Source organism: Nesoenas mayeri (genome assembly GCF_963082525.1).
Source record: "Nesoenas mayeri genome assembly, chromosome: 2".
Lineage (NCBI taxonomy): Eukaryota > Metazoa > Chordata > Aves > Columbiformes > Columbidae > Nesoenas > Nesoenas mayeri.
In genome coordinates, this window is record NC_137543.1 from 5,986,468 (window position 1) to 5,999,270 (window position 12,803).

At 40.0% G+C, this 12,803-nt stretch overlaps 1 protein-coding gene across 1 annotated transcript in view; it reads left to right on the plus strand.

Annotated features, from left to right (window-relative positions):
- Nucleotides 1–552: 552 nt before the first annotated feature.
- Nucleotides 553–12,803, plus strand: part of TRAPPC9 (trafficking protein particle complex subunit 9) — a gene marked incomplete at both ends in the record, with an annotated part of 507,143 nt that continues 494,892 nt past the window's right edge. Inside the window, 3 exons of the mRNA XM_080339501.1 lie at nt 553–1,136; nt 4,833–4,853; nt 10,870–11,015. Of these exons, the coding sequence (XP_080195627.1) occupies nt 553–1,136; nt 4,833–4,853; nt 10,870–11,015 (751 nt within the window). The remainder of the gene's footprint in view (nt 1,137–4,832; nt 4,854–10,869; nt 11,016–12,803) is intronic.

Genomic DNA, 12,803 nt, shown 5'->3' on the forward strand with positions numbered 1-12,803 from the left:
CTATGATTAATTTAAGACACAGCTGCAGCTCAGTGATCAATTTCAGATACCTCAGGGGAGAAGGAATTCTAGATATGTACATATAAAAGCAGAAAACATTTCCTGTGCTGTTTTTTGTTTTTCTTTTTTCATGAATTGGGCAGGTGTTCTGAGAAACTGATGAGCACCTTTTCTCAAAAATAAGCATTCTGAGCCTGATTTTCCTCTGCCTGGCCATGTGCAAGCACTGAGAGCTGTGTAAGGTCTGGTCATTCCTGTTGGATGCGGGTTTACATCCCACCTCACACGATTTTCCATATTTCCCCAAGGAGTGTTGTGAAGACAGAGCCCAAGTCGCAAAGGCCGGTGCCTCTGAGATGGTGCTTTGACAGGAGTTTAGTCTCTGGCTGTGGTAGAGACTCTGCTGCCTCATGGGTTTGTTTGGCTTTTGTGGCACAGGATGGAGAAGTGTTTAGCATTTAAGTCCTGGCTTGATTCAGCAACCAAATGTATATTTCTCAATGTTAAAAAATAATATACTTTTTTCTTCCGCTAGCCTGCAGTTGATGCAAAATGAGCGTTCCTGACTACATGCAGTGTGCTGAGGACCATCAGACTCTCCTGGTCGTGGTTCAGCCGATCGGCATTGTACCCGAAGAGAGCTTCTTCAGGATCTACAAGCGAATTTCAGCAGTGAGTCAAGTTAACGTGCGCGACTCTCAGCGTGTGCTGTATATCCGCTATAGGTACCATTATCCCCCGGAGAACAACGAATGGGGGGATTTTCAGACACACCGCAAAGTTGTGGGGCTGATAACTATCACAGACTGTTCTTCCGCGAAGGAGTGGCCACAGACTTTTGAGAAATTCCATTTGCAGAAGGAAATGTATGGTTCTACTCTCTACGATTCCCGGTTGTTTGTCTTTGGGCTTCAAGGAGAGATCGCGGAGCAGCCCCGCACTGATGTGGCATTTTATCCCAGTTACGATGAATGTGAAACCGTGGAGAAGAGAATAGAGGATTTTATTGAATCCCTCTTCATAGTGCTGGAGTCTAAGCGGCTTGACAGAGCCACTGACAAGTCTGGAGACAAGATCCCACTGCTCTGTGTTCCCTTTGAGAAGAAGGATTTTGTAGGTCTGGACACCGACAGTAGGTAAGGAGCTATTTTTGTCAGCTTGCAGGTCTTGAAAAACTATGTGGCAATGGCTTGTGTTTAGAATAAGCCTGTTAGGAAGGACAAAGTTTACTTTGTTACTACAAAGGTCGTGCTGTAATTTAGGAGAGTTTAAGTTGTAGCCTGATGATACTTAATGTTTTGAGTTATATATGTATTTAATTTATGAGGCTAATCAAATGGGAGAAGGAAGTCATAGGAAAGGTTTGACAGATGCTGCTATAAAGAGGTTTTTTGCTGGAAAGCTTGAAATGTTTTTATAGACCTACAATATTAATAAGGAAATTCAGTTATCATCAATGAAAAATTATTTTATGTTGAGTAGTATTCGACTAATCCTACCTATTGTGTTTATTTTCCCTTAAGCTTCTGTCTACTTTTTGATCCTATGAAACAGTGGTCGTTTATTTTGGTGACTAAGTCCAGCATGTTTCCCTGTGTTTCATTTTTATTGATTTGATATTCCCGACCCCTCTTAGTTTGTTACTGTTCTTTTCACAACCGTTCTCTTTGGTTTTGTGTATGTTATAGCGTGTTTTCCCCCCCTCCCCATCTTTCCAATCTGTTTGGCTCCGCTGTTTGTGGCCAAATCCAAAGGACGGAAGGAACCATCTTCCTTTTGGTTTGGAAAAGACAGAGGTGTGGAAGCCCCATCAAAATACATAGTATGCGTAGGAAGAGTATTTTTCACATCTGTCTTGAACTACTAGGGATGCCAGCGGTGGTTGTTGTGTGTAAAAGCTCAGAGGTATCCAGGCAGGTTTGTGAAGCTTTCCAATCACGTTAATTAGCTCTGCATAATTAGTCCTAGCCTTAGAATATCTTTATAAGAATGCAATATACTGGAAGAAAGTATTCTAAGTTTCTAATTAAGTTGAAGCCCTCCATTAAATTATCTCTGGTTGCCTGAAGGACCAGCAGAACCTTTCTCCCCTGTTCTTGGTGAACAGCGACTTTCTTGTTCCACTTAGCTAAGAAAACTGAGTTTTGGCCAAGAATTGTTCCGTTCCATTTTGTCTTCTAAAGAGCATGCTTCCAAATTTCTCTTTGGAAGTGAGTTCCTGACGTAAAGTACTTATTGATGAGCAGTGGCTGTGTTGTAGCTAATGGCTAAATATTTCTGTGAAGTTCTGAATGGGTTTGGAGCTCAAATAACAGGCAGTATGTTTGTCCACATGTATCCAAGGAGATATTTTATGCTGTTTCGGTGAAGAGTTGAAACAGGTTTAGTGTAATGCTTGAATTCTTTGTGAAGGTGTGTGACCCTGGTTCTGTAAACATGCGGTTTTACACAGAATTAATTGCTGGTTCGTATACATCCAACCTTGCTGGGTGGTCCAACTACCAAATATTTTTTCAGTAAGTCTAGATCAATGATCATACTTTAAATGTTTGAATATTTGTTGTACTTAACTGCTTAAAGAAAAGGTGTTAAATATTCTAATCTTTCCTCTTTCAGTTCAGCAGTAAGAAAGTTTTTCAGCTTTACTTTGCTGTGGAGTTAGTACTGCTGATTGTTTTAAAACTTCGGATTTACATATGAATAGCATAAGCCCGCTGAATTAAAAGATCTTGATATTCAGTTTAGTGTTTTGTGTGGATAAGTAAGAAAATACTCTAAATGCCTTGAGGGTTTTAGGTGGGTTTTTTTTTGAGTTTTGTAACAGAAAGGAGAAATATATATAATCCCAAGTAAACGTCAGGAAAGGAGTTAGAAATATTGGGTTAGAAATATTTTCATATGTGAAACAGGTAGTGTACAGCATTTTATTTCTTCGGTTGCAATAAAAGGTTTTTATTGTAGTGTGTTCCCTTGTACAGTGGCAGATTGCCAAATGAGGAGGAAACCATTGCATTTAGTCATAACAAGGTGACACAAAACTAGGAAGGACCTTCTTCAATGGAGTCCAGTTTCAGTTTTTGTAAAACGTGGTGTTGTATAATTCTCTTTTGGGGAGGGGTGAAGGTTGTCTGAATGCACAGAGGGCATATGGGAACATCTGGTAGAATAACTTTGCTTTGTTGGTTTTTAGCCTGTGAGCCTAAGGAGTTTAAAGGATGAAATAAAAAAAAGATGATGTTGTTGAGATATCGAGGCAAATGAAACAGCTTTTTTGTAGTACAGGTAGACATTTCTAAAGGACTAGAAGCAAAGATTATCCTATTTTTTTATATATATGCCACCCATCCTTTTTTTTGTGTGTGTGTATATAATTTATCTTGACCTCCCATCAGTGTGCAACCAACTGGTTAAAAGGCACACAAATTCTGTATTAAGTAGATGGAAGAGAAGACAAACTCTTTGTGTTTGTAACAGAGAGTCTCTGTCTTTACTGCTGTAGTTACAGGTGTCTGCTTGGGCTAAATAAGCACAACTTTTCCTGTGACTTCTAAAATTGAAGTTAAATTTCACAGTGTGTAGCAAAGGTCTCATTAAATGTGGAGTGGAGCTGTAACCTTGAGCTAGTGAACTGGGATGATACATTCAGTGTAAATATGTTAAGAAGTTACATGGCCCATAGTAATTATGATCACATGGTTTGAAGACTAATTAAAACTACTTAACTTTTTTGTATCTCAAGAGAGACTTTCCTCCAAGCAATTTCTTGTAAAATATTTTGTTTAATACTGATGTTATGATCAGGACTAGACAGATAGAATTGATCTCTCTTGCTCAGTTAGTAAGACTGGCTTTAATTTGGTCACATAATCATCGCAATATGATGGGCTTCTTTTGAGATGCAGAGCTCATAAATAAGGAAGGCGGATTATTGTGCTACGTTTCAAATAAGATAATTCTCGGAAAAAGCGGAGCTGATCTTTGTCTTTTGCAAGTTCCTTGTCTGAGGAGCAGAAAAGACTGCATTCCCAGAGCTCCTACTGAGATGATAATATGCACAAAACCACTATATTATCTGTGGAGAAGGAATCTTTTGGCTGGTAGAAAACTTGATGTATGAAAAACAGTGAGCTGAAGTCCTAAGACGTTTTTAAGAAAGTTCATCCTGTTAATTAAAAATTGTAAGACTGGGAGTCTGCCCTTGGTTTAATTTCTAGAGAGTGCTGCCAAAAGGTGATCTTGGCAAATCTGTTAATTTTTTCTCTTCCAGTTTCTTCATCTGCAAATTGGGTAAAATATTTCTGTGGTCACAGGGCAGCTGAGGACAATTGAAACTGTTTCTGAAATCAGTTGCACTTGGTAGTTGTTTGTAAAGGTTAGGGGACTGATTGAAAAGAATGGAAATGCATGTTCTGATGGTGACACAAAGGTCCTACAAACTTGAGACTAGGAAACCAACTTGCCAGAATTCCAGTTATTTTTTCAATTTTAGTTTTATTTTCTGCTAAAAAAATAAACATACTCATGTATGGTTATAAATCTACTTGGATAAGCTCATTTTGCTCTTGTTTACATCAGTTTGTGTCTTAGGTTCTTTCTTTTTTTAATACTGGTAAGGCATCCACGTGATAGTATTGAGTGATGAGAAATTAGGGCACTATTTATAGATGTGTCTCTTGTAGGTGAGATTTGTTCACTGGTTTATCAAAGTTTATGATATCTCAGTATATGTATGTGGCTGTTAATTTTCTTTCTGTTCTCTGTCTTTCTAATTTTTGTTTCTTGTTCCTTTCTTTTGTTTTTCTTCTTCTTCTCCTCTCATACTGCCCTGTGAGTTTGTTGTTGGGTCTAAAAAGGTAGGCCGCCATTGCATATTTTAAAAAATAGTTAGCTTTCTTCCATATACTGCCTTTCCACTCCGCCTTCATTGCATATTTTAGTGTTGCTTTTATATTTCTTTTTCACTACACACAAAAATAATTGCTGCCTGGAGCCCTTCTACTGTGGTTGACCCCCTTTGGCACATTTGGCAATTATATTTGGGAGCAAGGCTGAATTTTGTTGTAGGACACACCTAATTTGCTTAGGCGGCTGCTGGCCTCTGGAATTTGCTTTATTATTTGAACCCCAAAGCCATGAAGCTGTTGCTGCCTGTGTTTGGTTTCCAAATTCAAAAGTTCTGGCAATCGATCAAGCGTTGTAGCTGTGTCTTTTAAGCCTGGGTAATGTTATGATTGGTGATACCTGTAGTTGTGCATGCTAATTGGAATTAGTGGAATTTGATGGGCATTTTTCTTTTTTTAAGCACTTTGCATGAATACTTTTGCAAATTCATTTTGCATGTTTCTTGTTTTAAATTTAGCTACTCAGAAGTCTGGGGGATCCAGAAATTCCTTCCAACCTGTTGCTGGATGTTTTGTAGTGAAAATAAATTCTGTCTTGAAATATAATATTGTTACCCTGAATTTTCCATAAAATTATCCTGGGATCCTAGAAAAGAGTTGGGGATGAAGAGGTAAAGTGTGGATCGTATATAGCAAATGAGGTAGAAATGGAAATGGGGTCAAGAAGTACTTTTTGGTTTCTGAAACAGATTTATTGGCCTTCAATTTGAAGGCGTAGTGGTGGTCACTAATGGTAATGATTGTGGTTATTATTCTGAAGAGAACACCAGGGGTGTGTTAGGTACCAGATGAACACAATTAACTTTAGAGAGTAAGATCTTAAACTAGTTTTGTAGTCAACTGTATGTGTTGAGGACCTTTTGAAGAGCAGTTGACCAAGGAGTTGAAGGGTTTTGTGGTGTTTTTGGGTGGGAGTTGCGTGTGTCTTTGAAACTTAATGTCTTAAATGTCTCCTAGAGGAAAGTTAAATAGAAACAGCTCTGAGAAGTCAATACTAGAAGGAACTGATCTAGAAAAAGGTTGTCATCTTATCCTAGAAAAAGTAGCAATTAACTTACGCAGACTCCTTGTCATCAAATAGATGTGGATTATGCAGTAGAGAGCCAAAATAACTAAACAGTGTTTAGATAAAAGAATTGAAATAAGATATCTATAAGCTTCTCATTTTCAGCTTTGTGGTCAGATCCTTCAGTTAAAGCTGTGAAGCAAAATGATCTGGGTATTAAGATGAATAATCATAATTTTATGCATGTATGACTTTTTTCCATTAAGTTTGCACCCCAGTATGCATTGAAAAAACGGTCAGTCACTTAGATATGCTTTCAACAACCTGATATTGTAGATATTAGGGTGTTTTTTTCAAATCAGGCTTCCCAAATATGAAGTAAATCAAGTTTTGCTGTCTGTGGAGAGTAGGTTTTGTTTCAATGAAATCTTTGCCTTTTGTCTTGCAGTAATGGGGGAAGAAAAAAATATAAGCCTAAATTAATTGTACTTAATTGTGAGTGCTAAATTGAGACACAGTTTATACACTTGTATGGTGCAAACTTACTCTATAATTAGTAAGAAAATGTTTTCCAGGAGGGTGGTGAAGACTTGCAGGGGCTGTAGGAGGTAGATCCAGTCTTGGCACCACATTGAAGAGCTTAAAAGTAGATGGAATGAATTCAGTCTTTGAATAATTAATAGTAAATTTCTTCAGGAATAAATTACCTGTTTGTTCATAAATCAGGAAAGTTTCGAAAAGGGAAGAGTTTTGTATAGACAATGTTTTTTTCATGGCTAAGTGAATAAATGCATTCAAACTTTGCATATATTGCCATATATATAAATCGGCAGCAAAATGAGATGTTGGTCAGGAGAGCAGCGGCTGAGGCAGCAGGAACAACGATTCTCTATGCTATGTATTTGATGTAAAAAAGAAAAGTTAAAAACAATATAACACAATCTTAATTTCATTCTTGAACGCAGAGATTAGTAAAACCTGATTATAAACAATTTATACTCTCTATACAGTTCTGATTCAAGATTAGAAAGTAACTTTTTGACGGAGGTATTTCTCTATAAGCCAAAGCTCACACTGAAATCGTGGCAGGATTTGGTGCCCTTCCATAGTTGTGCAGAGCAGCTTTAGTTTTCACTTTGAATTTCCTTGTGTTTTTTGCTTACGAAGATCTGTAAAGTACATGCTTGTTGAAAAAGAGAAGAAATATTAACAATTTCTTGACATGTCTGAGAGCACAACAGTTGTCTGGTGTTTGGCTTCATTTAATGTTGTCATCTTCACATCAGTTGTGAATATGATGTGATAGATCAGAAAAATGGGAACATTTATATAGGAGCTATTTGTACATTTTTAGATGGAGAGGAGCAATAGGAGTTATGTTTCTTTTCCCCTTTTATAATTCCCAGTTTGTCTTGTAAACGATGACACTGGTTCTGATGGCTTTTGTATTTGATTTTTATAAGGACATTTGATGTAGTTCCATAAATCTTTTTCATTTTCTGTCCTCCCTCCATATAAATCTGTTACTTTTATCTTCATCTTCTTGATGAACTATTCCTTTTTCAAATCTACTAGAGGGAATCAGGCATTGTTTGGTGGCTCAACACTCTGGTTATCCTTGGGACTTGATGCTTGTGTTTGGGTTACGAAAAAGAATCCCAACCCAAACCAAGAACCTCAAAAGCAAACAAACCAGTATCCTGTAACTGTTTTTATTACCATTTCTCCTAGCCTTTCTGCCTTAAAATCGAAAGGAAATAAATTAATATGCTTATTTGCTTATTCCTACCCTTATATTTCATATGTTTTGTCCCCCCTTTACTTTTTTCCCCCCACTTTATGGACTCACGAAAACAGTCTGTTCACATGTGTTGTGATATAATTCATCTTTAGGGTTCTTCGCTGGAAAAAAAACCCCATGACCTTAAACCCCTTTTCATTCCATAATTATGATATTTCCTCTTATATTCAAGTCTTGCTCTGGGATCTGAGAGTTCAGCAGCTGGAGGATGGATGTTACCCTGGGTGTGGTTTGATTTATTTCTTTTTTGAAGTTGTGAGGTTCAAATATACTGGATTGTCACCAAAGTTTTGGTTTCAATGATCACTGGTAGATTTTTGATGAATACAGCTTATTGGGAAGAGGTAGGATCCACCTGCCTAGGAAAGACAGGAGGATCTTTGCTAACAGATTGGCTGAGTTAATCAATTGCACTTTAAAGTAACGAACTAGCAGGGGAAGGGTCCAAAATGGTGACACCTGCATATTCATAAGCAACAGGGTAGATGATAGCACCTATGGGAGTCATTAGGGATGCTCCTTAAGCCTCTCCAAGGGCAATAACCCCAAGTTCAGGCACCTTGAGTGCATGTCTGAGAACACATGGAGTCTGGGCAGCAAAATGGAGGAACTGGAACTGCTTGCCCAGTCTGACAGTTACGATGCCTTAAGAACCACAGAAACGTGGTGGGAGTATTAATGTGACTGGAAGATGACAGTGCATGGCTATGAGCTCTTTCAGAAAGATGGGAAGGGAAGAAGAGGGGATAGAGAAATGTGAATGTATGGAGCTGAGCTATGGAGACAATCAAAGTTTTATTGAATGTCTTTGTATGAAGATAAGAGGGATTGTCACTAAGGGACATGTTATGTTGACTGTGGATAAGTCTATGCTGCAGTAGGTACGCCTTGAAGTGGCAGTGGCTGTGCATGAAGTCATGCTGGAGCACCTCGAAGTGTGGCCATGGATGACTCTCGTGGATAACTCTCATGGATACTCTTTGGTGACCAATGACAGAACCCAAGGGAATGGCAGGAAGATGTGCCAGGGGAGGTTTAGGTTGAACATGAGGAAAAGGTTCTTCACCCAGAGGGTGCTGGACACTGGCACAGGCTCCCCAGGGAGGTGTCACGGCCCCAAGCCTGACAATGTTCAAGAAGAGACTGGACAACATCCTCAGACACACGGTGTGAACTGTGGGGTTGTGCTGTGCAGGGACAGGAGTTGGACTCGATGGTCCTTGTGGGTCCCTTCCAGCTCAGGACATTCTATGATTCTATAATCCCATGAGCGAGCGGGTACATCCCTGGATGGACTGCAGCCATGGGTAAGGCTATGTTGGAGCAGGTTTACTTCTCCATGTGGCCCATGGAGAAGACCATACTGGAGCAGTTGTACCTCAAAGTGACTGTAGATGAGTCTGTGCCACAGCAGGTGTCCTCTTGAAGAGACAGTGGCTCCGCTTGGAGCAGGTACACCCCTAAGGGACTGCAGGTTCTGGAGGAGTTCAAGCCAGAGCAGGGGCAAGGGGAGGAGTTCCCTGCAGTGGTAAACCCTATAACCTGGCCTAAGAAGGGATCGAGGTGGAGACTGTAATGAATATGCCTTTAAATTGTTGTGGCTTACAATGCGAGTTGCATCTTATAGGAATTACTATAGCAGGAACCACCTGAACCAACAGAGGACAAGCCTTACAGGAAGCTGTGCAAGTGCAGCAGTGACCTGACCTGAGTTGGCTTTGGTGGCCAATAACTCCACGCAGCACATCACCTCTCCTGTCCTGAGTGACCACCAGAAGAGATGGAACCCATAGTCATGGCCTAAATGAACTCAGTGCGTGTTTTGTGGATGTTTCTGGATATTTTATGAACATTTTACAAGGGTGGTCCATAGACTAAGGGAATGATACCTGTCTGTCAAATGATGGGAAGGGTGGTGGCGGTTAATGAGGCCATATTGGATAGTGTGGGACCCCATCCTACTGGTGCCTGTCTGGTGCTTAATTGCCAGCTGGGGTTAAACCATGTCAATCAAGATCAGAGAGATCATCACCAAGGGTCATATTATGTCAGATAGCTGTTACCAGCGTCCTGGTCAGGATGACACGGCTGACAAAACCTTACACCAGCTGCTGGAGGAAGTCTCAGGCCCACAGAACCTGCTCCTCACAGCTGACATCTACATGGACATTTGTTGGGAAAGCAATGTGGTGGTGCACAAGTCATCCATTATGTTCCTGGGATGCATTGAGAACTGCATTCTGCTATAGATTTCTTCATGGAAAGGGTTGTGAGGCATTGGAACAGGCTGCCCAGGGAAGTGGTGGAGTCACCATCCCTGGAGGTGTTTAAAAGACTTGGAGACGTGGTCCTTAGGGACATGGGTTAGCACTGGAGTCAGGTTATGGTTCGACTTGATGACCTTAAGGATCTCTTCCAACCAAAATGGTTCTGGGCCTGTGATGAGGAGCAGCACAGTGTTAGATTTACTGCTCACAAATCAAGAAGACAACATCACCACCAATGGCAGCCTTGAATACAGTGATGATGACATTGTGGAGTTTGGGATCCTGCTGAACAGACTGAAGATCAGTAGCAGGACGAAGACCCTGGATTTTGGAAGAGCCAGCTTCAATATGCTGAGAGCCCAGATGCGAGGGATTCCATGGGAAGCATTTGGGTCTGCTTAAAAGCCCCAAAGAAGCTATGGAAAGGCAGTCAAAAACCTGGTGAGGACAACAAGAACCTTGCTTTGGAGGTTTTTAAGATACGGCTGGACAGGGTGCTTGATAATCTCATCTAGGCTCCCTTTCTCATGAAAGATTGGACCCAGATGATCTTTCGAGATCCCTTTTAACCTGGGTGATTCTATGATTCTGTTTTATTCCATCTGTGACAAGGCTATTGAAGTGCTCTGCAGTGCAGTCTTTTAACTTTGTGAGTCTTATCTGTGTAAGCGCTAGGTAGGCAAAATATGTGATGTGTTGCGTTTTTACCATATATACTCAAACTGTTGGTTCTTTTGCATTTTATACTGGTTAGAATTAGCGCTGGCTGTTTGCTCAGGGAGAGTAAATTAATTTTGTTCTCCTATTAAGGAGGAAAGAAAATTGACTTTAGGTGTTTATTATCTCAATTAAGCATTTCCTGTAAATAACTGAATTGTACCTTTTATTTTGCAGGCACTATAAGAAGCGTTGTCAAGGCCGGATGCGGAAACATGTTGGTGACCTGTGTTTACAAGCTGGGATGTTACAAGATTCCTTGGTGCACTATCACATGGCAGTGGAACTTCTGCGGTCTGTGAATGACTTTCTGTGGCTTGGAGGTAGGATTAATTGATGATATCAAATTAATTAATGATTATCGAATAATTAGTTCCTAAAACCAAGTAAATAAAACTGTCTTCAATAACTTTTCTTCTGTATTGTGAAAATGATTTTGGTGACCAAAATCTGAATATCAGTTGTGGCTAAGAATTAAGTCAAAATAAAAATAAGGTAATCAGGCACAAGGAAGAAATGTGTTTAAGAAAACATGCAGCATAAAATGTATTATTGTACTAAAGCATATACTTAAAAACAATACTGTGTGTGACTTCTAACTATTTCTCTGGATGGTGTTTATTTTTTCAGTGTATTTTATGGATGTTTTAGAAATCTTTCTTGCAGGTATTTACTGGGGACTGTTAGCAAAAGATTTTTGCCTTTACATCTGTCAAAACAGCAAATGTTTAACTTCCACCAGCATGAATTCCTTCCTTTGACACTGAGTTCCCAGACTTCACTTTTTCCCTTCCTCCTTTCCTTTTCCTTTTTCCCGTCCCTTTTTTTTCCTATTTATTTGATCTACAAGTTATCTTTGAGGACAATTTCTGCTTCTTGGTTTCATACCCTTTTAGGAAAATTGCCATTTCCAGTTCTGCTTTTAACTTTCTCATTCTACTTGGAAATCCATTTAGCTTCCTAATGGCTCTGTATGTTATATATTATGAAAACCATAACACCTTCCGACTTTCCACTTCTTTCCTTTTACTCTTTCAAAAGGTTAAGTGGCTCAGGATTCTTCAAACAAGGAAGGAGAACTTTTCTACTTCTGCAGAGCAAAAAACTATTTTGAGACTGAAATACGAAATTATATGTATAGACTCGGAATAATTTGGATTGGAAATGACCTCTAGAGGTCTTCAAGTCTGGTCTCCTGCTCATGTCACATCCACTTAAATCACGTTACTCAGGGACCCACCCTGTTGAGTTTTAGGTATATTTAAGGATGGATGTTCTTTAATCTCTGAGCAACCTGTGCTAATGTTTTGCTGCTTGTAGTTTGAAAAAACCCAGCAATAAAACAGAAATTGTTCCTACATTAAAGCAGAATATTCTGTGTCAACTTGTGTTGACTCTCATCAATCACTGCACCTCCAAGAAGCATCTGATTCCATCTCTTCCCTACCTTCCCACAGGGTGTTTAAAGACAGCAAGATCATCTCCCCTCTTTAAGGCTGAACAAACCCAGTTCTCTCTACTTCTCATACATCATGGCCCCCCGCCCCCTGATGGTTTTGATGACAATCCGCTGGGCTTGCTTTGGGATGTTAATGTTTTTCTAGCACTGGGCAGCTCGAAGCTGGTCGCTTTGCTCCACATCTGGTCTCTCAGATGCAGAACACAGGGGAATAATCCCTTCCCTTGACCTTCTGTGGCTTTCACAGCCCGGTATGCAGTTGTTACCTTTGTTGCAAGGGCCTACTACTAACTGCTCTTAATTTATCCACCAGGACCCCCAGGTCCTGTCTGCAAAGCTGCTTTCTGGCTAGTCATCGTAGGGTTATTCCATCGGAGATGCATGAGCATCTTCTTGAACTCCACGAGGCTCTTGGTGGCCCTTATCTCCAGCCTGGCAAGTTCTCCCTGCGCTGAAGGCCTGCCCTGTGGTTCTCCTCGATTTGGTGTCACCCAGTAATTTTCTGATTGCTCTATGCAATCATCTAGGTTGTTGAAGAAGATAATAGAACATTGTCCTTGGTATTCATCGCTGGGAGACAAAACTAGTAACTGGCAACCATTTGGATTTCACACTGCCGATCACAATCCGTCCTATTTTCCACATACTTTAT